A 26,851-nucleotide genomic window follows, 5' to 3' on the forward strand; every position below is an offset into this window, starting at 1 on the left:
ACAACTTTTTATGATCTATAGACTCTTTTTCTCTCCTCACCTTGGCTTTAGTCCTTGTCTTCAATATATATACTCTCCAGAACAAACATAAAATGTAAATTCCGAACTTCGCCAATCATAAAACTAAGAAATTGTTTAATAAAAATTTATTTTTGAATACACACTTATTGGCCACGTTTAAAAATTGAAATTTCATGTTTATTCTAAGAAGTAAGATTTCTTTAAGGTCTGAAACTTGCTGTTCCCAAGTTCAAACTATTAGATTGCTCTGATTGCATCAATACTGTTGCAAATAAATATTTGGGGACCATATCTGGTTCAATACAGCTTAAATTGAATCCTTTCTGTATTGTCCACTAGTATGCGGTAGTGTATAATCCGAAGATCGCAGACCCCAACTAGAATCCACAGACCCTACTAGAATCAGTAGACCCACTATACTAGAATCCACAGACCCAACTAGAATCCACAGACCACCTACACTATATTCCTCAAACCCTAACATTCATAAGCCACCATGTATAGGACCATATACAGGGGTAGCAGGTTGCTTTCTATAACCATGATCGCCCCTTATAATTCATTTTTTACTAGCACATCATATGCTACAGGGCATCAACAGCAGGCATTTAAACCCAGCTCTTCAACTGCAAATTCTAGTTGGGGTCTGCGGCATATAGTATATGGGGTCTGCAGATTCTAGTTGGGGTCTGCGGAATATAGTATAGGGGGTGTGTGGATTCTAGTTGGGATCTGCGGAATATAGTATAGCGGGTCTGAGAATTCTAGTTGGGGTCTGCGGATTATAGTATAGGGAGTCTGCAGATTCTAGTTGGGGTCTGCGGAATATAGTATAGGGAGTCTGCAGATTCTAGTTGGGTCTGCAGATTCTAGTATAGGGGATCTGCAGATTCTATTATAGGGGGTCTGAAGATTATAGTATAGGGGGTCTGAAGATTCTACTATAGGGGGTCTGGAGATTCTAGTATATGGGGTTTGAAGATGCTAGTATAGGGGATCTGCAGATTCTAGTATAGAGGGTCTGCGGATTCTAATAGGGGTCTGCGAACTTAAGATTATACAGGTCTGCGTTCTTCGGATTAAACACTACCCTATTATGCCAATAAACTAGTACTGGTAGTTTAATGAAATGGGTATCTTTTTGAGCATGGAAACTTTTTAAATCTTTAAAAGATATATACAGTCGCCTGGCTGGCATGACATATCTCTGAATTGATACATAGTGAAATAATAAAAAGAAAAGAAAAAGAAATAACAACTATTATTTTACATGGATAACATTGAGGTTACAATTAAGGATACTTTCTACCAGCTGGTCCTTGGCCAAACCTCTTGGCATTGATCTTTCCCAGATAATCCTTACTTATTTACAACTGGGTTAAGTGGAATTATGAGTGAAGATGACTTGTTCAAGGTCATAGGACTATCACAGGCCGATGAGATCGGAATCCACTGCTGCCATTTGCTTGATGTATCCTCCATTATAAATCTAAGTCTTCATTTCAGGTTATAGATGGTATGCTGCAATATTAGTATCAAGTGCATGGTAAGTATTACTTATTGAGATTGACAGAGCTTTAATCAAACTAGGTATTTTTGTAGTGGATCATTTGTGTTCCTCTTTATTAGTTAATTTCTTTGGTCTGTTTAGGTAAGCACAGTGTACTGTAGGTTTATTAATTTTGTTTGAAGTATCAAATTTATTCACTTTATTGTTTGTAGTGGAGCAGTATTATGGTTTGAAGTTTTGGCAACAGATAACAGCATTTCAGCAATAACTAATGTTTTTAACGTCCAAAAAAATGACATTTTGAGAGACTATTTCTCCACTAGTATTGAAAATGCACTACAATTAAAAGGTAACATTCAATATACAATATTTAATAGATGATAAGCTTATATTTCATAAATGATATATTATAACTGATATATTTTATATAATTTAATAGATAATATATTTGATAGATAATATATCTGATAAATAATATATTTGTAAAATTAATAGAAAATATATTAATAGATGATATATTTCATATATGATTTTTTGATAGATGCTATAAGCTTATTTGATTGATAATATATTTCTTATAGAAGATGTATTTAACAGATGAAATATTATGGATAACGGATTGTATAATTGTATTAAATGGACAATATGTTTGATAGATCATATATTTAATAGATGATAGATTTAAATAGATAATATATTTGATAGATATATTATGTAATAGATAATATATTAAATAGACTATTTAATAGGTAACATATTTGAATTAATTATGTTAAATGAATTCAATGGATTATTGAATAGATAATATATTTGATAGATATATTATGAAATAGATAATATATTTGATAGATAATATATTTGATAGATAATATATGTAATGGATGATATATTTAATGTATTTAATGGATTACTGAATAGATAATATATTTGATAGATATATTATGAAATAGATAATATATTTGATAGACTATTTAATAGGTAACATATTTAAATTAATTATGTTAAATGAATTCAATAGATTATTGAATAGATAATATATTTGATAGATATATTATGAAATAGATAATATATTTGATAGATAATATATTTGATAAATAATATATGTAATGGATGATATATTTAATGTATTTAATGGATTATTTAATAGATAATATGTTTGATAGATATATTATTTAATAGATAATATATTTGATAGATAATATATTTGATAGATAATATATGTAATGGATGATATATTTAATGTATTTAATGGATTATTTAATAGATAATATATTTGATAGATAATATATTTGATAGATAATATATGTAATGGATGATATATTTAATGTATTTAATGGATTATTTAATAGATAATATATTTGATAGATGTATTATTTAATAGATAATATATTTGATAGATAATATATGTAAGTAAATAATATATTTAATAGACTATTTAATAGGTAACATATTTAAATTAATTATATTAAATGAATTCAATGGATTATTTAATAGATAATATATTTGATAGATATATTATGTAATAGATAATGTATTTGATACATACTATATTTGATAAATAATATATGTAATGTATGATATATTTAATGGATTTAATATATTATTTAATAGATAATATATTTGATAGATATATTATGTAATAGATAATATATTTGATAGAGAATATATTTAATAAATATTTGATATTTCACGAATGATATATAATTTGATATTACACTACCTAGGCCAGTGCTTTTATAGGAGAGTATCTTCTATAACACCTATAACTACCTTATTTCGATTTAATTTGCAGATAACTTCCTGTCCTGGTTTCAGTCCCAAAGCTTGGATCCAAATAAGTTATTAGAGTTGACCAGATCAAGTAGTGAAGCTACTAGATATTTAGGTGTTGAAGCTTTAGCTGGTATTGAATGCTGGAAAGGTGAGAAATAAGACTATTTGGATTTTTATGTCTGGTTGGAGTGTATAACTGTTTTCCTATTTTTACAATGATGATTTTAGTCATTATATACTCAAAGATATTTACTTCTTAGATGATTCTTCAGTAGAAGTAATCTACAGACTTAATAAATCTCCTCACACTGTCATGCTTCCTCTTTTCAGACTACCAGTTTAAAGCAGTAGGTGAGAAAGTAGATGGTAGAACACTAGTAGGATTAGCTAGGTCTAAAGATGTAGATCTTAGATATTTTTCTTCTCCTCCTTGTCACAAGACATCTCAAGTAAGACCTGGTACTGTATATTCATCATAGTAATTGTTTGGAATGCAATGAGTCATAAAGTAATAAGAACAACTGTTCTGTTACTCATTTGAGCGTAAATGGAATTCAGTGAACAGGACTTAGCAAATTTTATTTCAGTCTAAAATGTTTCTAAGATTCCCATTGTTGGGCACAATGATTCTTCGTTTATCCTGTGGTGTTAGCATAGAATATAAACAGACCATTGAAAGAGGCTTTCTTATATGTAGGCTTATAATAAGTAGGAGTCGACTTACGCATACAAAGATTAGAGAACTGCTTTTGAATTTATTCAGCAATCTAGTTTAGAGAATTGGCTGGATGATGTGGGATCATGAAAGACATTTTTGCCCCAACACCGTAATTGTCTCATGATGTAGAATCATACACTTCAGTCTAAGAAAACATCGCTTATAAATACTTTGCTACTTGATGATCATGCAAAGCCTAACTATCCTCCCAAGATAATCTTCAATATTTTGATTATTTAGAAAGCTATTTATGAAGAACTGATAGATTTATTACTATTATTACCTGATACACATGAAGATAAATGTATAGAATATTTTACACAGATAGCATTAAAACATGCTCAACCACTACAAGATCAAGTGAGAAAATTTCATTAATGATTGATGAACATTGTTCAAATCAAATGCCATGTAATTGTAAACACTTTTAAATTTTCATTGTTTTATCAGAAGGTAAGGTCACTTGTATATTCTTATTATCAAATAGAAATTCTTCATTTCGACAGAGCAAATAAATCAAATTAGAGATTATGTGTTGTTAAGTAAATGTGTTTTATTTTTCAACTGTTGGAAACCTTGTAAGTTAATTTTATTGTTTGTTATAGGGTGGTTTTTGGAGTTTTGGTGGCTCAACTTTGGCATCTCCTGACTCAAAAGATCATTTATCTGAATCAACTATAGAATTGAGTAGTTTAGCAGCATTAGTTAGACATTCAACAGTAAGTACAGAAGAAGCAATCAAGCTTTACAGTAGACAGCTAACATGGATGAGGGGCATAACTTCGACTGAAAGTGTGAAAGTTTGCACATTTGACAATACATGTATTTTCTCTTTACTATTGCTTATGATAAAACTATATTTTTGAAAAAATTGCCCAAAAAGATCCAAAGGTACCCCTTAAGGTACTTGTAGGTACCCCAGATTGGAATCACTAACTGGGGTTCTAAATGCTTAGTTCTGTCCGATTCTGTTCTGCTTAGTTTCCTTCACTTTGATTTTGGAAAGGCCAAAAGACCATATTAACGCAGTTTCAGCTATAAATAGAAATTCGATGTCACTGATCACTGAGATAAAATACATAAACACTAAGTACATCTTCATATTGGATATAAAGCAATTATACATTAGAATTCGTGTACTGCAGTCACTGAATTCCAAATAGATCCAATAAACACACAATTTAGCTGAAATGTCTATTTTACAGATACATAGTAATTGTGTTAAGATAGTAGATTCTGGTGGATTAGCTCTATTACAAAGAGTATATCAAATGAAATGTGACTGTTTAAAAACAAAGATATTAATTGGTAGAATATTAGCTAATTTATCTATTATTAAACAACTACATGACTCTATAATTACATCAGGTATGTGGGTAGATATTAAATTTTAGATTTTAAGGAGGTTTTGTACCATTTTCAACTGATCACTGAAATTAGCTTTAGTACAGGAAGTGGGATTATGATTTTAATTTCATGAAGCCAAATGACCAAGAGTGTTATATTTATATCTATACATTTACCTATTTAATTGTTAAAAGGAGAGATACACTGATTTCAAAAAACACATTTTTAATTTACTTCTTATAAAATGGCACAAAATAAATTCATGTTTGTTGATTACAAATTTCAAATACATTGTTAATTAATTCCATCACTTTTATTTTGTTTTCTTTCTATGATTTCATGTTTATCATTCTCTTTTTAGATAAGTAGGAAGACTTTTATGTATTTGTTTTTGTTTGAGAAATTCACATTATTTGTAAACAGGTTGACTCGAAATTTGCTTTGAGACCTTTTAATAAAGCATTTTGGATATCCATTTTACCCTGCAATTCTAAAATATCTAATTTGTTATTTTTAGGTTGGATAAGTATTCTAGCAGAATGGATAAACTGTAATAGTCTAGTGTTAACATCATTAGCTGCTAAAATATTGTCTAATTTAGATAGTGATTTTATACATCACACACTAGAGGAAGGTGTTTATATTCTTCACCCAATACATAGAACTAAGTAGGTATATCATCTCATCCATCTTGTTCTATCCCTGATTGCCATGTTCCAGAACAGTTTTCAAAAGAATTCAAAAGAAATGTGTTGCAAACACTAATAGCTTCAACAAAGTCTATGAGTGATACAACTTCTTTGCATTTTCACCAGAAATGGGCAATATCATACAACATTAATTTTCTTGAAACAGCTAAATGGTTTAAACTGTAGAAATAACCATACGCCTAGCGTCATAATTTATATACATAGCTTAAGGCTTATTTAAAAAAAAAAGCAGCTTAAGGAGCTTAAAATTCACAAATTTACACACTTTGAAAAAGTCTCCAGATTTTTTTTTCTGACCTGTACCTTTTTTTTATATTACTATTACAAACAAGCTGCTGCTAAATAAGCATTTGATAAAATAGTGTCAAAATGTTAAATGCAAAAAAGTCTTTAACCCATTTCTTGTGGTCAATATTGCTTTTGGTTTATGACATTTATATTCAAGATAACACTTGTAAATATACATTTATTCATAAGGATGGAATTCCCATACAAAAACTATTATTCCCTGTTGGAAGAGCACCATATAAAGTTCAATTGTTTTGCATTATCAATAGTGAATTTTCAAATTCCATGAACTGTCCTTTCAGATAAAGTAAATCTGAAATTATTCTCTTAATTATCAACAATAGTGATTGTATTTTTACAGAAAGAAACCAATATTAGATATTGTCTTAATACATGGTATAATGGGGGGATCATTTAAAACATGGAGACAAAATGATTCAAGTAAACTACAAAATGATAATACATCATCATGTTGGCCAAAGGTACTGTTATATAAGTATTTAAAGGGACTCTCAAAAGATTTTTGCTCATTGTATATACCTTATCCTTATCATAACTGTTCTAGAGTTTTAAAAATTTTATGGGTCCTCTAATTGTAGTACTAAATTAGACTAAATCCATGAAAATTAGGCCCTTGCAAATAATAATGATTTCAAAGTATCTGCTTGAGCTGAGGTGAGGTTGGTCATGAATAAAAAGTTACTATTCAGGCACGGGTACAGGGTTGGTAAGAGTCAGTAAGTTTCAGAATAGGCTTTTCTTCCCATGAAAATCTATGATATGCCTTAATTAACTACTAAACTATAAAAATTCAGAATGTGATCATATGATATTATTCTGATATTTTATTCTGATATTTTTTGCGACATTCATTTCTGGATTCCACTAATGATTGTGTTCATACCCCATATAAATGAGAACTATACTGTTTTACCTGGATTTATACTTATCTTTTCTATTCTATTTAATATTCAGGACTGGTTAACTGAAGATATAATAGGAGATATTAGAATTATAAGTGTGGACTATGATACACATTTATCAGAATGGGCAGCAGATTGTCCTTATGACACACAGAAGTAGGTCTTTAATATCACACCCTTTCTTTCTATAAAATGTTTAGAAATGACAAAAATATGGTTTCCACAATAAATTTTTCAGACTAATATTATGCATGAATCATTCTTTCATCAATATTAATTGCCAACACATTATAATGTACAATAAAATAGAAGACACACAAACTATTTTACAAAGTCTTTTACTGGTCCATTTTTAGTTGATCCAAATGGATACTCTATAACACATGGGTAAACGTTCAAAAAAATAATCTGCTATAGAAAAAATTAAGTAGTCCTAAAGTTTTATTTTTTTGAATGTTTACACATCATAATGTGGTTGTATATTGTTGTCGCCCCTGTCCATCCGTCTGTCCACAATTGGCTTGTGAACACAATAGAAACAACAGTTTTTATCTGATTTAAATGAAATTTAGTGTGATCATTTATAGTGATGAGATCTTGGTCTAGTTCGCATTTGGCCATCTTTCGACGAACAGTTTTTGAGTTATAGTCCTTGACTTTGGAAAAACGCGTCAAAATTTGTTTGTGAACACAATAGAGACTACAGTTTTCATCCGATTAAAAAATTAGGTGTGATCATTTATAGTGATGAGATCTTAGACTGATTTGTATTTGGCCATCTTTCGATGAATGGTTTTTGAGTTATTGCCCTTGACTTAGGGAAAACTCATCAAAATTTGTTTGTGAACACAAAAGAGACTACAATTTTCATTCAATTTAAATGAAATTTGGTGTGATCATTTAATTATGAGATCTTAGTCAAGATTGAATTTGCCAATTTTTCGATCAACAGATTTGAGTCAATATTGCCCTTGACTTAGTAAAAATGCATCAAAATTTGTTGGCTTGTTAACTTGATAGACGGGATAGTTTATGTCAGGATTTTATTAAATAATGTGTGTTTGTTTAAATCAACAATATCTTGCACAAATTAGATTTGATGCAGATTGGTGAGCGCCTTTGATATACTGAAAATGTATCAGGTAAGTGGTTTCAGTATCTGGAAAGTCGGCGTATCTTGCTAGGCAACCACTTGATTTTCTCTGCATGTGTTTGTATTGAGTTATGTATTGTTTTTAGATCTATTATCATCTAACTCATTATTTGCTCATTTTATGAAGCCATTGCCTATGATTTTTAGACGTTCTTTAGCTAATAGAGGTGATGAAATGATAATGAAGTTAAAACAAGCTGGTATAGGAGAAAGACCAATTATATGGTTAGGACATTCTCTTGGAGGTAGCTCTTTATTTTGAGTTATATTTTATTTCACCAAGATCATATTTATGTTTGCTCTGTTGACAGATTATCAGGTAATTCCAGAATATAAACTTACAACAGTACACAGAAATCATATATTCCAAAACTTGCCTGTTATTTTGTGATTTCTGCTTCAAAATCTAAAAACTGTCTAACATGCAATTTTTAACTATAATCTTGTCGTGTTTCTCTCAGAATTATAGTGACAATGAAACCCCAGTTTTTCTGTATAGGTTTCTTGATGCCTTAGACCTCTTGGTTTTAATCTAACCAAGAAATGTTTATAATATGATTGAAGAAAATGTTAGCTATTACAGGGTATCTTATTATAGGTTTGTTAATAAAACAGATCCTAGAATTATCTGTACATGATACAACAAGAGTATACGGTGGTATTAAAGATTCTACCAAAGGTTTTATATTTTATGGTGTACCACATCATGGTTCTTATCTATCAAAATTATCGAATAAAGCATTCTATATTCTATACCCTTCAGTGGAAGTACAAGACTTGGATCATGGTAAGAAACCCTTCAACTCTTCTAGTTTTTTTCTGAAATAATATTATACTAGACTACAATCTTGTTAAAATATTGTTAGATATGAACTTGAGCTTTTAGCTATATGCAAAGACCACAAAGAATTTTAGGATACTGAACAGGTAATTTCCTCCAGAGAACAAAGTTTTCCAAGTTTAAGCATTTAATCAATTCTATTGGTTTCAATAATCCACTTAATGTATTTTTCTTTCAGAATCTCCAAAATTAAAACTATTACAGAATAATTTTTTGCAATATGTCCAAAATAATTCTATACCTTGTTTAACATTTGGTGAATTGAGGAAAACACAAGTTACAACAGGTTTAAAACTGGATATAGTTCCTCCTGCATCAAGTGGTAAGAACGTGGTAGGAAGGTTTCAACAAATATGGTCTTTAACCAGCTAAAATATGCAGGAAAACAAATGTAGCCCGTGTCTAATGAAAGATCAATGAAACCTAAATTTAATCATATTTTATTGTAAAGAAAAATTATTTTTGTAATTTTATCCTTAAGCTTTTAGAAAAGGGTTATGGAATATTAGCATCAATTTGCACCATTCAAATTTTCAATCTGACATCTGTGGTTCCGGTAAAACTAAGTGTTTGATGACGTCACTAAGAGCCTTATGTGATAAAGCATATTTTGCGATAAGTGACACATAATTGATGCTATCAGTGGCCCCAATACTCTAAAACTCTAAACCCTTTAATCAAATGAAATATCAGTTCATAATTGTGTTTCAGATACTGGTTATGGTGACTATCATCAGATTGATACAGATCATATTGGTATCTGTAAACCCAGTGATAAATCATCAGAAATATATCAGAAAACATTAGACTTTATAGTACAGTATCTGGAAAGTAATGAGGACATTGTAAGTGATCTATATACAGAAACTTTACCAAACTATCTATTAATTGAGGCATTTTAAATGTAAGACAAGTGTTTTTTTATCGATCTGGCCTCTTTATTGTATTTGTTATTTTTTATCAAAAATCATTATCATTCTCATCCACTTGAATAGTTTTGTGTTTTGTGTTATCATAATGTTATACAGCTTAATAATGATGGTTTATTGTGTTCTTATGATGATGGGAGCTGCGGTGGCTCAGTGAGTTGTCTTTAATGATAGTATACAATACTTGGTAATTATATTGTGTTTTTAATGATGGTATACAATACTTGGTAATTATATTGTGTTTTTAATGATAGTATACAATACTTGGTAATTATATTGTGTTTTTAATGATGGTATACAATACTTGGTAATTATATTGTGTTTTAATGATGGTATTCAATATTTGGTAGTTGTCTTGTGTTGTATATCACCATAAGAACACAATATAACTACCAAGTAATGTATTCAATCATTAGAAAAGAATATAACTAGCAAGAATTGAATATCATCACAAAAACACAATACAACTACCAAGTTCTGTATATCATCCTTGGAACTCAAAACACAGCTACCAAACATAGCTACCAAGTACTGTACACCATCAAAATATAACTACCAAGTACTGTATACCATCTCAATATAACTACCAAGTACTCTATACCATCACAATATAACTACCAAGTACTGTATATCATCACAAAATAACTACCAAGTACTGTACACCATCAAAATATAACTACCAAGTACTGTATACCATTTCAATATAACTACCAAGTACTCTATATCATCACAATATAACTACCAAGTACTGTATAACATCACAATATAACTACAAAGAACTGTATACCATCACAATATAACTACCAAGAACTGTATACCATCACAATATAACTACCAAGTACTCTACACCATCAAAATATAACTATCAAGTACTGTATACCATCACAATATAACTATCAAGTACTCTATATCATCACAATATAGCTACCAAGTACTCTATATCATCACAATATAGGCTAGCTACCAAGTACTGTACACCATCACGATATAACTACCAAGAACTGTATACCATCACAATATAACTACCAAGTACTGTATACCATCACAATATAACTACCAAATACTGTATACCATCACAATATAACTACCAGATACTCTATATCATCACAATATAACTACCAAGTACAGTATAACATCACGATATAAGTACCAAGTACTGTATACCATGACAATATAACTACCAAGTACTGTATACCATCACAATATAACTACCAAATACTCTATATCATCACAATATAACTACCAAGTACTGTATAACATCACAATATAACTACCAAGTACTGTAAACCATCACAATATAACTACCAAGTACTGTACACCATCAAAATATAACTACCAAGTACTGTATATCATCACAAAATAACTACCAAGTACTGTATAACATCACAATATAACTACCAAGTACTGTTTAACATCACAATATAACTACAAAGTACTGTATACCATCACAATATAACTACCAAGTACTGTATATCATCATAATATAACTACCAAGTACTGTATACCATCACAATATAACTACAAAGTACTATTTACATCACAATATAACTACCAAGTACTGTATAACATCACAATATAACTACCTAGAACTGTATAACATCACAATATCACTACCTAGAACTGTATACCATCACAATATAACTACTAAGTACTGTATACCATCACAATATAATCATCAAAAACTGTATACCATCACGATATAATTACCAAGAACTGTATACCATCACAATATAACTACCAAGTACTGTATATCATCACAATATAACTACCAAGTACTGTATAACATCACAATATAACTACCAAGAACTGTATACCATCACAATATAACTACCAAGTACTGTATATCATCATAAAATAACTACCAAGTACTGTATAACATCATAATATAACTACCAAGTACTGTATACCATCACAATATAACTACCAAGTACTCTATATCATCACAATATAACTACTAAGTACTGTATAACATCACAATATAACTACCAAGTACTGTATACCATCACAATATAACTACTAAGTACTGTATACCATCACAATATAACTATCAAGTACTGTATACCATCACAATATAACTACCAAGTACTATATATCATCACAATATAACTACCAAGTACTGTATGACATCACAATATAGCTACCTAGAACTGTATACCATCACAATATAACTACCAAGTACTGTATAACATCACAATATAACTGCCTAGAACTGTATACCATCACAATATAACTACCAAGTACTGTATACCATCACAATATAACTACCGTACTGTATATCATCACAAAATAAATACCAAGTACTGTATATCATCACAAAATAAATACCAAGTACTGTACATCATCATAATATAACTACCAAGTACTGTATACCATCACAATATAACTACCAAGTACTGTATACCATCACAATATAACTACCAAGTACTGTATATCATCACAATATTACTACCAAGTACTGTATATCATCACAATATAACTACCAATACTGTATACCATCACAATATAACTACCAAGTGCTGTATACCTCTTATGTTATAACTGTTCTTCGGTCTGTTGGTAAGCACTATAGCTTCTTGACTACTTTAGTGAATTTCTTATAAGACTTCCATATTGAAGTTAAAAAATAAATAATTTTGTTTCTTTTTTTTCTTGTTTTTGTGCGCATGCAACTTGTAATGGATAATTTTTTTGTGATATGGTCTGATAAAATTGGTGATTAGTAGTTCATTAGATTTCCATGGGTCTGAATTTGATGTCGATGTTCTTCCAAGCTGTATTAAGATTAAATTTGAATTGGTTAGGTAAGATAAGATAAGATAATTCCAATCATTGATGACACGTACAGAAAAATAGTTTTTTTTCTTACAACTAGTCTATTGGTTTAACAAATTTCTTTTGCTGTCCTCTGGTTCTAGTTTCTTGAGATTGTTGGTATAATGTATCAACTGTCTTGTCTATGCCGTTTATAATTCTATATGCGTGTATAACATCGTTTCGTTTCTTCTGTACTCTAATGTTGGAATATCAAAATGAGCTTAAGCCGGGACGTTTCTCATAAGCATGACAAGCTACTTTTTCAGGATAGGTATACTAATAGTCTAATATACTAAAAATCCGTAACAAATTTTTTAGATCGGCTTAAGTGCCCTATTCTATTTAAAGTCATTTATGTACACAAATTCTCAATTTTTTTTCGTAGATTAGGACACATATCTCATTGAGGCATCACCATACCTCTTATGTAGCTGATCATGGTTAAATTTCAGGCAAGATAACTGTACTAACGTAGTAACAGCGTTCAATTATTGATCCTCATAATACTGATCATGGCCAAACAAATATCGAACGTTACATCAAAAAGGTCACACCAATTTGCAAACGTTAATGATGATGCGCATGTTGAGGAACGTTTTTAGTGCCACTGAATGCAAAACATTTAGAAATCCATCTATTTACATAGATTAATGTTTTTTTCACGAGACATCTCAAGGGCCGCAAAAACATTACAAAACAATAGAAAAACATTGCCCACCTCTGAGATAAAGGGAGTTTCCCGGTTTTTTTTTGTAGGACGACAAAATTTTGGTCAAATTTGTGAAACACAAAAATCTAGAGAAATGTGTCCCTTAACGTATCTGAAAGCTTTAACTAAAAAATATCAGTTGCTAAGTTTTTTTTTACGCCAAAACTATCTAAAATGTTTACATAAGTTCGTTATGCTTTTTGGAAGCGGTTAAAAAACTACTTTACGGATTAAAGTAAAATAAACACCTAATTGCAGAGACGTATGCCTCCAACGTATATTCTAAAGTTTCAACTAACAATAAGTACTCTCCGTTTTTAAAAATGATAGTGTTTTACAAAAACGCGGAATGCCCCTTTAAGGCTTCGGGTAGCTATTTCAATATATTTTTTTTTATCAATTAATATCGTCATAGGACATGACATTCAGGTAGTGAGTTCAATTCTCAAATGAAATGAATTATGAAATATTATTAGAGGAGAATACAATAGGGCTACGATTTTAATTAAAAAATACAGTTACAGGACAGTATATTCGGGCAAAGATTACATTATTAGGAATTCAGACTGATAATTTTTGTTGAAACTTTGTAGGCATTACGCAAAAACTAACGTATTATTGAAATCCCTCACGGGTTCGATTTATCTTAGTTAGTCAGCTAAACCTGTCAGCCTATATCTAAGAAAACTCTCACCTTCATAGGTGCGTAAAATGTCCATATAACACTTGCAAAATAGCTGCCAGGGGCTAGAATAAAGGCAGATGTTACGGACTATTGGCTAATGTACATGTATATTGATTGGGTAAAGCAATTTTAGCTCACTTGAATTATTAGCTAATTCGACTAGTAAACATAGATGTATATTATAATAACCGATTGTTGAACTGGATTATTTCCCTTCCACTAACGCCCTTCCACTGATATCACATATGAGAAGGTCGATGGACAATCGTCTTAATAAAAACGTAGTAGTCTACACGCGAGGTAAAGACTCTGCTAAAACGGTTACATTTGAAAGGTCGACTTCATGACGACCATACCATGACATTTTGAGTTTCTGACACGACACTGTTACACTTTTTAGCGCCCACCCGAGGTAAAATGCCCACATCACGTGGTACGCAAACTATTCATCAGCGGCAGCGTATAAAAAACCAACGTCCACGAGCCTTGAAAAATCTTTGAATTTCGTCAAAAAGTAAGTAAGAAATACTTAATCATGGAATTTAGCTACATTTCTTATAAAAGTTTCATTATTTGAAAGTTATTTCATTCAAGTTAAATATGCACAGACAGAAATCTTTCTATGTCCGATTAAACTAAATGGGAATAATGTCTGTGAAAATGGAACACAACTATTGTTAACTTTTTAGACCACAAAACATTTTATAGCTGAAACGAAATAGTATACTTGGGGTGAAACGCCCACGTATGTATGAGGCTCTCCAACACGCATTGCGGGCGGTAGAAGAGGGTGTTAGGGCTAGTCGACAGTTTGGTGTGCCTCGAAGGGCCTTTGAAGTAACAGAAAAGTCTGGAATAAGCCACCCATTCAAACTAAATATTAAGATGGCGGGGAAGGATTGGCTATCTGGGAGATTTCCGGACTTGAGTGTCAGACGTCCACAGGCAACTAATCTCTCTCGTGCCATTGGGTTCACGAGACCAAACGTGAATGAATTTTTTAACATCTATGATGACGTGTTGAGAAAAGAGCCCTTTCGTGCCTCTCAGATATGGAATATGGACGAGACGGGGAGAAGCTTGGGAATATAATACCCAGCAGGTCAGCAAAATTACCAGTGGTGAAAGGGTGAAAACAGTAACAGTGGTTTGCGGCATGAGCGCAGCGGGTGTACACATGCCGCCTATGTTTGTTTTCCCACGGGTAAGGATGGTTAAGGCATTGATGGCAGGATCTCCACCACAGTCTGTTGGCTACGCAAGTCCTTCTCTTCGTTAGATGGCTGTAACACTTTGTGAACTTCACAAAAACATCTGAAGAAAACAAAAGCATCATTATTATGGATAGTCATCATAGACATAAAACTTTAGAGGCAATTCTTTATGCTCGACAAAATGGCATCCACCTCATCACCTTGCCACCCCATACGACTCACAAACTACAACCTTTAGATAGAACGTTTTTTAAAGCTGTTAAAGAGGCATACAACAGGGAAGCAGATAGTTGGATGTCATCTAATCTCGAGAGAAGGATCTCTAACTACGAAATGGCTGGCATATTTGGCACAGCATTCTAACATTGCGCTACTGCAGAAAAGGCTGTTAAAAGATTTTCAATAGTTATGGCCTTTCAATAGAAATATATTTTCAGAAGATGACTTTGCAGCAGTCAATGTAACTGAAGAACTTGAGCAGCCAAACACCGAACACGAGGACATTGTACAGCCTATAAAAAGTCCATGAAAAGAACAATGGTGGAGATGTAATCTTGAATTTTGCTGGTGACGATCGACAAAGCCTGAATAAAGTTGATTTGAACGTATCTAAAACTACGTCCGCACGTTTTTTAGCAGTGCGTTCTGTCGACTGTTTTTGGTCACGCTCCCCAGCCCGAACTGTACATGCCTCACACTATCTGACATCATTACCTATCTAGACTAGGTGCTCGTTGTCTGTTAAATGTAAATTAACGCAATTTTTGCCCAACCGGAAATGACGCAGGACGGTAACCATTAATCGCGTATTTCGAATTACTGCTTTAATTCTAAATCTATTTTGACGGTAATTTTTGTTTTGTATATTACTTTAAACTAATGATTAAAAAGTAGCACTTTAAAAAATTCAGATTTTGACTTTTGTGGCTTTTTTAGTTTTAATTTCAGCGTTTGTTTCAACTTCTACAGTTTTATTTCAATAGATCTGAAAATTTACAAGTAGATAGGCCTAGACATTCTGATTGCGAAAAAAATTCTGTTTTCAAAATTTTTATATCACTTCCGGTTTTAACGTCATTTGCTTCTAAAGTTGAAATTTCCACTTCCGGAATTTAATAGATATTTGAAAAATTCTTTTTGCAATATCTTAGAATTGTTTAAATTAAAGATTTAAACTGATCAAATTTGACCTAGATGTAATGGATCATCCACTATCTTGAAATGACAAAACTTCTTTAAACCATTTTCTTGGAACTGAGGTTAATCGGATTGACATCATTTCAATGTCTATACCATCAGCAGTCGATTCTTAACAAAAGTGTTGGGTCCGATTTTTGAATTTCGATTTTGCTTTTTAGTTATTTCCGGTTATTTTTTTTATATATTGGCCAAAACTTTCAAGGCTCATATCTTGTGACCTCGACCTTTGGTGACCTTGTGACCAGAACTGTTGCCCTTGGCCAGATCTATGCAAAAATGTCCCCATTTTTGTTGTGCAACGTTTATTTTCGGTTCTACAGCTATTTAAAAATCGCGATTTTAATAGCTCTGTCACGTGACCTAATTAACATACGACAAAATCTCTTATATATTCTTAAAGTGCATGATCTTTCCTTTTTGGTGATATATTACACTTGATATTTTAATTAAAATTGCGTTTTTAAAACTTGAAAATTTTGTACTGACTTCTATAGTAACTGTGCGTAAATTCGCGGTGTCTATAATCCACCAACAGTCACAGTTGCCTTAAACAACTTTTAACTATGAATATCTCATGATCTAATGATTGTAAACACTTGAAATTTTGAACATACTTTAACACTGTTAGCTAACCGTTTATATGACACGACAAACCAGGAGAAACACAGAGCATTTAGAGAACGTTTATTGTATATCAAACATGGAGAACGAAAGCAAAGGAGATAATTACAAACAAAAGGAGTGAACTACAAACTGTGGCCTACGACAATACAAAGCCACAAACACCAATACTGGCGTGACCACATTTTCTTCATAATGAAATTTTTAATAAACTTAAAAAGCTTTGTTTGTAAATGTCATAAGAAGATAATACTAAAATCAAATTAAAAAGTACTAAATTATGAACCATCGTCAGATAGACTACCCTCTGGTCCATGGGGATTATTCTGCCCCGTCACCGGATTATAATCCACGATCTAAGACAAACATAAGAAGAAGAAAAAAACCGTCATCGGCAGACTGACCTCTGGGAATTATTCTGCCCCTGTTACACAACAAATAACTAAAAATTTAACTCTTTGGGAGTTTCCTTTCTTTTTGTGAACGTCTTGAGGGGGAGTAATGATTTCCGGTGGAGGATCAGGAATAGGAGGGATATCAATAGTTGGCTGAAATTGCTCCAGGGGTAGACTGTGTGGTGGGTAATCGTAGGGTTTATATAGCGCATTAATACGTGGAGGGTCAGCATGTAATCCGGACTGAGCATCATCAGCTTTTCCATCGTTGCTATCATCATCATCTTCATGGAGATTCGGCAGGTCAGAGTTTTGGCCTGTGATATCGGAATGTACTTTGTACAATTCGGACGACTGAACTCGATAAGTTGTGTTGCGTAATTGGGAACCGATGAACTTTCTAATGTCACACCAAGAGCCATCAATATTTGTAACCAGGTACCGCGACCGAGAACAAGATTTATTTCGATCAGACTGCAAATATACGATATCGCCAATTTGAAGAATATATGTTGCTCTAATACAGTTGGTTCCTGCTTTAGACTTGGTACTGTAATGGTGATTGCTCAGTCTAGCAGAATTTTGAGATGATATGCGGTCTTTATCCGATACGGGTATCTGCTCGTGAGTGAATTGGTCACGTTGGGTCCATATCTCTTGTGGACAATCCGCCATGGCGGAGGCGAATATTCATTGTTGCAACGACTATTGCAAGATCTGTTGATGATATGGGTGCACATCGTGGACCTATAAGCAAGATTTCCAATTTCAATTCTTGTATGGCTCTTTCTGCAACGGGATTTTTATTGATATTTTTGATCCTTCCTATTTCGACACAAATTCTGTGTTTCTGCAGCAACGCGTCATTCGCTAGACTTTGAAATCCTGGAGCCGCATCAACACGTATGACGCACGGTGGACCGTCTGCATACTTCACAACCAGTATACCATCTTTAGAAATAGTAGCGACTGCGAAATATCTTTTAATGTTCTTTATGTTAGTGAGTTTTTTTTTGATGGACGTGTTCCTTGAGATAAAAGTGCATGCGTACGTCTGAGATCTGCACATTCTACTTGTAGTGACTTCCATGTGCTTCTAGTCAGAAATGGTATGCGGCTTTTGCCAGATAGGATTGGATATCATCTATCTCAATGTTTCGAACGACGGAACCTTCCAGTGTTTCTACGAAGGAACATATCTGACACTCTATCATGACATGCTGGGGCATTTCTACTTGAAAAATCAGACGGAATATTGGATTTCCCGGCCAAATGCCCTATGGTGGCTTGAAATTGGCTTACCTTATCTATTCTAAATCTAAAGACAATGCAGCTTTCTGTTTAATTAACTCAAGATCTATCAAAAACAAAACCACTATATTGAGTGATTTTTTCATTGAAAATGACTTTGAAATTATTGCCGTTACTGAAACGTGGCTAAAGCCTGACACACCGAAGGCATCAATTACAGCACTCATATCCGATGGTTATGCGCTAGAACATGTCGATCGAATTGGGAGAGATTATGGAGGCGTTGCTGTCATATACAAATCTGTCATTCATACGAAAGTTAAGAATCTTCAAGATTTCAAATCTTTCGAATACATGGACACCGTTTTTTCATTTAGATTTTAGAAAATTAGGCCCATCACACTTTATCGTCCACCAAAATTAGAATAAATCTCACTGTTTCTTGATGAATTTTCTCTTCTTCTTGACCATTTATCGTCTTGCAAAATTGGTCTCATGATACTTGGAGATTTTCATATTCACGTTGATGACTTTGATAATAACGATGTTAAGAGGTTCCTTAAAATTCTTGATGTTTATGGTTGCCAACAGCATGTGCGAAGTGGTACGCATTCCTGGATTTAGTTATTACCCGAAACACTGAACACTGTGTAAATAATCTTTCCATCAAAGACAAGCTGGTATCCGACCACTTTCCCGTGTATAATGTAGAAAAGACAATCCCATCAACAAAAACTGTCACCTTTCGGAACACAACGACCATCACTGTTACAGATCTGAAGAATATGATTACAAACTCTAAATTAAACTCATCAAACGATTTACAAGATGTTCATGAAAAGGCAATTGCATATCATGATACTCTTACATCTAACTTGACGATGTTGCTCTCTTTAAAACGAGAGTTTTTAAAATCCGACCTGGAACTCCATGGTATAGTGATGAAATACGATGTGCCAAAAACACTCGAAATAAGGCTGAAAAATTGTGGAGACGCACTAAGCTGCAAGGACATTTACAAATCCCACAGAAATAACGTAACACATTTAATAGATTCGATTAAAAGACACTACTATTCACAAAAGATTGATGATAGCACTAATAAGCAAAAAGAACTTTTAAGAATAACTAAAACGCTTCTGGACCATAATTCACATTCTGTGAAATTACCCAATATTGATAACAAAGTTGAATTGGCGAGCAATTTCTCATTGTATTTTGCTAACAGGATAGGTAAAATACGTAGTGATCTCGACAATGACTTGAATGACTTGCAGCAATCGAAAAACATACCTCTCTCACATGACACTGAAAAGACTCTGCTTAGTAAATTCAATACTGTCTCAAAAGAGGATATCAAGAAAATTTAAACATCTTCGGCTAATAAATCTTGTGAATCAGATCCAATTCCAACTTGGCTTCTAAAAGAGTGCGTGGATAATACTCTACCAAGTATTACTGACATAATAAATTCTGCGTTTCTACCTGTACATTTCCTGAATCGTTCAAGTGTGCAAACCACCACTTCTTAAAAAACCATCACTGTATTCAGATGACTTCAAAAACCACCGGCCTGTCTCCAACAAACTATGTATCTAAGGTTCTTGAAAAATGTATTGCTAAACAAATCATAGATCATGTGGACGAATTTCAACTATTGGAAGTATTTCAGAGTGCCACCACTGAGACAGCCTTACTCATGGTGCAAAATGCCATTCTGAACGCAATTGATTCTAAAAACTGTGTTCTCCTCATCCTACTAGATTTGTCTGCCGCCTTTGATACTGTTGATCATGGAATCCTGCAAGATAGACTTACATCTGATTTCGGAATCAGTGGTAATGCTCATGACATTCTAGAATCCTAAAATCATATCTCCACAACCGATGTCAAAGAGTTGTAATAGATGACAATTACTCTCCTAAAGCCCATCTCCGTTATGATGTTCCTCAAGTGTTGGTCCTCGGTCCTGTTCTTTACATCGCATTTAAACCAGAATCGGAATTCGTCCCATCCAAGTTTCGGATACAACAGTGCCTTGAAGAAATTGTACATGGATGTCATCAAATTTCCTCAAACTGAATGACAGTAAAACAGAGTACCTGCTTATGGGTTCTAATCACCCCCTCTCTAAACTTGACAACACCGGTATTCTGTCTGTTTCAATTGGAAACTCCCTAATACAGTAGAGTGAGTCTGCAAGAAATATTGATGTTATATTTAATAAGAGACTGAACATGGAGCTCCAAATCAATAATACATGTAAGAACTGTCACTATCAACTCCGGAACAACAAAATACATTTTCAGCGATGCACTAAAATCACTTGTTCATGCTTTAGTAACCTCAAGGCTGGACAACATGAACTCTCTTCTCCCAGGACTTCCTCATCGACTAACAAATAAATTACAACTTGTACAAAATTCTGCTGCTCGTCTAATAACTGGTTCAAGACGTTTTGATCACATCACACCATTATTATTCTCTCTACACTGGTTACCAGTTGTTTATCGTATTCGATATAAAATTGCCCTGATGACTTTTAAATGCATCCATAACTTGGCTTTTCATACCGGGCCCAATATCTATGGAACAGTTTACTAATAGAACTGCGCTCTTGTGAGTCTTTGAATATTTTTAAACAGAAACTAAAAACTCACTATTTTAGGAAAGCTTTTTAATTATTATTCAAACAACTTTTTAATTTTAGTAGCGATAAATCAAACTTTTACTATTACTATTACTATAGATCTGTTGTGATTAAGTATTTCCATTGGCTTATTTGACGAAGAATGGATTCAACGTCAGGGAGGAGAGACGACTGAGGCTTGCTGTATCGGCCAACATCGCCAAACGCAGTGACAAGTCGGAATCTTCCAGAAGGCTTCTGCACAAGGAATGAATTAAGATATTCGACATGAACACCAATATCCTCAGGCCGTTTAAACACGCCTTTCTGTTCCAAGTTGTCGAACATAATATGTTGTAATTCAGGGAGACGATTACGTGAATGCTGTGGTAATCTTCCAGAAGCACCATTGTAGTCATCACAGATAGAACTGAAAATGTCATCAAAGTCTGTTAACATGTCCCTAAAATCTTTTCTTGTTTCTGTGGGTAAGATTTCGTGTGGGTCAACCTTGACGTTGGCAGAATGAAGATCCGAAGGAGTAGTAGAACATTTTGGTTTTGACAAGTTATGAGATGTTTCGCGTAGGCCAGGAGTGTATACAGCCCATACCTCGCAAAAATGTTCATGCTGCTTCAAAGTTTGTGGAACGCCTGATTCGTTTGGGATCCTTACTTGCCTAGCTATACATGGGATTACACAAGGGGGTGGCCATGTTGTAGTAGTAGATGTATTGTGGTGTCTGGTGTCCTGGCGCGGTTCGATAGCAACAATATTGTCACGTAGATAATCAGGTGGCACGTTCAATTCGAGATATTCACCAGGCCATATTGTTGTCTTCCTGTCTGGAGCTCTCATCACAATAGTCCTTCGAACTGTGTGGGACTGATCAGTTTCCTTAAAGTAGTAGGAAATAAACTTACCATCACTAAAAATGATCCGCTTTAGGGCCGGTCTGATCTTTCGACAACTAAACCCTCAAAATATAAGTTTCTCGTTCTCGTTGAAGAGTGAATTTAGTTTCTCCAAGAATTTTTAGACTGGAAGTACCATCGGCCTGACGAGCAGATTGTGAGCTTCGTGGAAGATAATCATATTCCCTGTGGCTCCAGAGTCAGAGTCAATTTGACGAGCCCTCAGAATATACTTGCGATCTTTCTCTGGAAGGAATTTACACTCGCTAAGAAATTGCTTACTAGACCCTCTTCCTGATGCTACACATAAGGGACAAGACTTAAACGTAGATTGGGAATTACTCTTCTATTGGAAAGTAGAAGTTTGACTTCGCATAACTTGCACGTCCTCGGCTGTACGAATTTCCTCATGTTCAGAATCGAGAGCCTGTGAGATTGACGATCAAATTTTCAACCGTAGGTGAGCATTCCTCATCCTCGTGAATGGCACCACCGTGGTGAGTTATGCCAGAATCTCTTAAGATAAGATTATCTTCTATGAATGCAGTCAAGCGTTGGTAAAGATCTTCAGGTCGTTCTTCGACGCCTAAACTGATATCGAAATCCCAGAAATGGCTTCCGGTTGACTGGAAACAATAGTGAAGACGGATTGACTGTCATATAGAGGATAACGATGTAGAATTTTTGACAATAGATTTCCTTGAAATCACGGGGCAATAATTGGCAATTTGTCCGAGCATTAATTCTAAAGTCTTAACCTTTTGTAGTGCAGTTTGTCGTCTGTTTTCTGCTACCCCCTCGCCGTCATTGTTGAATCCCCTGTTTGGGATAGCCCGAGTTCGTTTTAACCATATGACGCCTTGTTCCAAATAAGGTGAAAACGATCAATCTGTAGAGAGGGTGTAGAGAAGATTTTATTTTCAACCTTCAAATGAGTTGATTGACTCCGTTTTCGACAAAATCCATTGCTTGGGCGCACGGTTTGTGTGAGCCATGTTCGAGAATTCTTGTGTCTTTGTTATCGGTTGTTTACACCGATACTGGTCAGAGCATTTACGCAGAGCATTTAGAGAACCTTTATTGTATATCACACATGGAGAACGAAAGCAGGGGAGATAATTACAAACAAAGGGAGTGAACTACAAACTGTGGCCTACGACAATACAAAGCCACAAACACCAATACTGGCGTTGTACACATTATTGGAGAGAACACAAAATTTTGGGAGTGGGTTACTTTTACCTTTATATTTGAAATTTTGTATAAGTCTGCGTCAACCTTTAAAGTTTGCATCAAAAAAGACACTAGTTTGGCCAGTTTGGTTTTATGGGCTTTACATTTCAAACAAGTGGTTGCCTAGCAAGATACGCCCACTTTCCTGATACATTTTCAGTATATCAGGGGCAGTAACCTATCTGTGTCAAATCATACCAAAAATTTAATTTGTGCAAGATATTGTTGATTTAAACAAACACACATTATCTAATAAAATTCTGACATAAACTGTCACCTCTAACGCTAAGAAATTTTGATGCGTTTTTACTAAGTCATGGGCAATAACTCAAATTCCGTTGATCGAAAAATTGTCAAATTTAATCTTGACTAAGATCTCATCATTATAAATGATCATACCAAATTTCATTTAAATCGGATGAAAACTGTAGTCTCTATTGTGTTCACAAACAAATTTTGACGAGTTTTTCATAAATCAAGGGCAATAACTCAAAAACCATTCATCGAAAGATAGCCAAATTCGAACTTATCCAAGATCTCATCATTATAAATATTCACATCAAATTTTATTGAAATTGGATAAAAACTGTAGTCTCTATTGTGTTCACAACCAAATTTTGACGCGTAAGTCAAGGGCAATAACCCAAAAACCGTTCATCAAAAAATCGTGAATATCGAACTTGTCCAAGATCTCATCAATATAAATGAACACACCAAATTTCATTCGAATCAGATGAAAACTGTAGTCTCTATCGCGTTCACAAGCAAATTGAGGACAGACGGACGTGGGTGACGACAATATACGTCCACATTATAATGTTATAAATATTTCCGGCATTAAAGATATTTGAAAATTCGACTTTATACTACCGAATAATACCACCTTTAAGTACCGAATGGTATCAAATTCACGCGTCTTTTCACTATTGATTTTTTACTACCGAATGTTCACAAGCTTTTTTTTCAGTAAAAAATCTCACTCTGACTGTGAAATGCAACCGATATATCACCTAGAATACGCACTGCATGGGCACCGTCCACGGTTATAGTTTTTCTTTGTACTAATTGTGAAAGTGACGTTTCGGATTAAGAGATTGGTAAACTTTAGCATGATTTTTTGTTAAATAAATTGAATTAATGATTGATTGATTGCAAGAAAAGTTACTAGTTTGTTCAAGTATTGGGGGTCAAACGCCTTTATATAACCTAAAGTTGTAGTGAGTTAATATCTATTTTCAGTCCAATCACCACATACATTTCTCTATTCATGAACACATTACTGCTCTTAAGGGGTGCGCTTTTCCCCACCCTACCCTATAGGTCGTGGAATGACGGCGACTGTTTTAGACTTTTTCTTGCCTTTATCGATGAAGTGAAATCAGGCGGTAAGAATGTGACAAAATCAACTGTCGTGATCAGTGTAGAATAAAGCTCCTCAAAGAATTGTTCGGATGATTGCTAGCTGGAAGTACTGCCTTGGATATATACAAATTCAGATTTATCACAATTAAGTCTAGTATTTCTTTGTCAATAAGGTCGGTGGTAGAGATTGACTTTATTAAGGAAAACCTCTCATACTTGATAAAGACAATTTTTTGTTTCTCCGGAGTAGTTGGTTCAGCTTTTACCAATATTGACTAACATTGTTATAAAATGACATACATAGTGCGTATCTAAGATAATCATCCGCCGGTATGATTAACTCAATTGTATACAGTTCAACAAAACAATTTTAAAACACCATTTGGAAATATTTGCTATCTGTTCTTGCCACTGGATCTTTTAGACATGGACTCATGGCGGAAAACACAAAAATAGATGTTCACAATGTTCAGGATGAAATAATTGACGTCAAAAATGGGATGAGATAAATTATATTGTATGCATTGTTGTTTTGGGATAGAATTTACTCGTTTTAAAGCTTATAGCCTAATCGCCTTAACCTTATATACAAGAAAATTGAGAATGATAACTTATGTCAAAATCTGCAATGAAACTTCTAAGACTATATTTATGTCTTTATCATATTCAGTTGACTTGAGAAAATTGTCTTATCTGTTTGAATGTAATAGTTGACCAGTGAGCTATGTGCTGAAACAGTCAGGTTCTATATTACCATAAGACCATTATTCTACTCACAATCTATATAATTAACTACAAATAGAAATAGATATGTGTGACAGATGTAGAAGAAGCCATTATACCTTTATCATTAACCCAGACAATTTACTCTGGAAAATCATAAATAACGAACACTGCTCACGTTCAAGATAAATATAACGCTGGAAATTAGCATTCACGTCCAAATTACCCCATTTATAACTAATTTTTAATTCAAAATGTTCATCTGACAACGATTTAGAGAAGTTATTGTCTCTACTGAGATGAAAATTACATATGTCTTTGAGGAATGATATTTAATGATCCTATTACCAAACCTGTCTTGATATAATGGAACCACTATAAATTGTGTAGCCCTACGAGAGCAATTTGACTCTTTTTTTAATTAAATTTTTAGGTTTTGATCACCAGTCAACTTCGCTAAATTTTGGAACATCTATTTATTGAGAGAATTCACATTTGTTACTATTTGATCAGGAAACTAGATACGGTTCTGCAAACGATGCTTTGAGCCCACCCCTAAAGCCAAAATGGCCACCATTTGCTGTATATGAAACCGATTGCTGGTATGTCAAATTGATTGACGTATCTGTCAATTGTGATAAAACTGTAAAAAAGGCTTTATCCGGGTACAAAGCAAAGAGGTCAAACCATATCCTGCTTTGAACATAATTACAAGTGTAAGTAACAGGACCATATTCCTAAAGCTACAACCCATGCAGCTTTCTGTTTTTAAACCTATGACAACAATAAGATAAAACTACTACAAACACAATGTAGCAAAATGACGAGGAGGAGTTCATCCTTTGAGCTAGACAGTTTACCACCAACTATACTGCACCTATATCATAG

At 33.3% G+C, this 26,851-nt stretch overlaps 2 protein-coding genes across 2 annotated transcripts; one reads left to right on the forward strand and one right to left on the reverse strand.

Moving 5' to 3' along the window:
* Positions 1–3,343: 3,343 nt before the first annotated feature.
* Positions 3,344–10,186, forward strand: LOTGIDRAFT_108969 (hypothetical protein; the record flags this gene model as incomplete). Its single annotated transcript, XM_009068179.1, has 12 exons — positions 3,344–3,452; positions 3,635–3,753; positions 4,263–4,382; positions 4,628–4,741; positions 5,228–5,390; positions 5,887–6,037; positions 6,729–6,849; positions 7,343–7,446; positions 8,591–8,688; positions 9,042–9,230; positions 9,463–9,606; positions 9,996–10,186. Coding segments are annotated over 12 exons (1,623 nt in total), but the record flags the coding sequence as incomplete, so codon positions are not given.
* A 7,683-nt stretch (positions 10,187–17,869) lies between these two features.
* LOTGIDRAFT_155639 (hypothetical protein) lies at positions 17,870–18,526 on the reverse strand (the record flags this gene model as incomplete). The annotated part of the gene is made up of 1 exon (XM_009068180.1): positions 17,870–18,526. One exon carries the CDS (start codon positions 18,524–18,526, stop codon positions 17,870–17,872), a length of 657 nt encoding a protein of 218 aa, XP_009066428.1.
* Positions 18,527–26,851: the final 8,325 nt, after the last annotated feature.

The sequence above is a fragment of the Lottia gigantea genome, assembly GCF_000327385.1.
Source record: "Lottia gigantea unplaced genomic scaffold LOTGIsca_9, whole genome shotgun sequence".
Lineage (NCBI taxonomy): Eukaryota > Metazoa > Mollusca > Gastropoda > Lottiidae > Lottia > Lottia gigantea.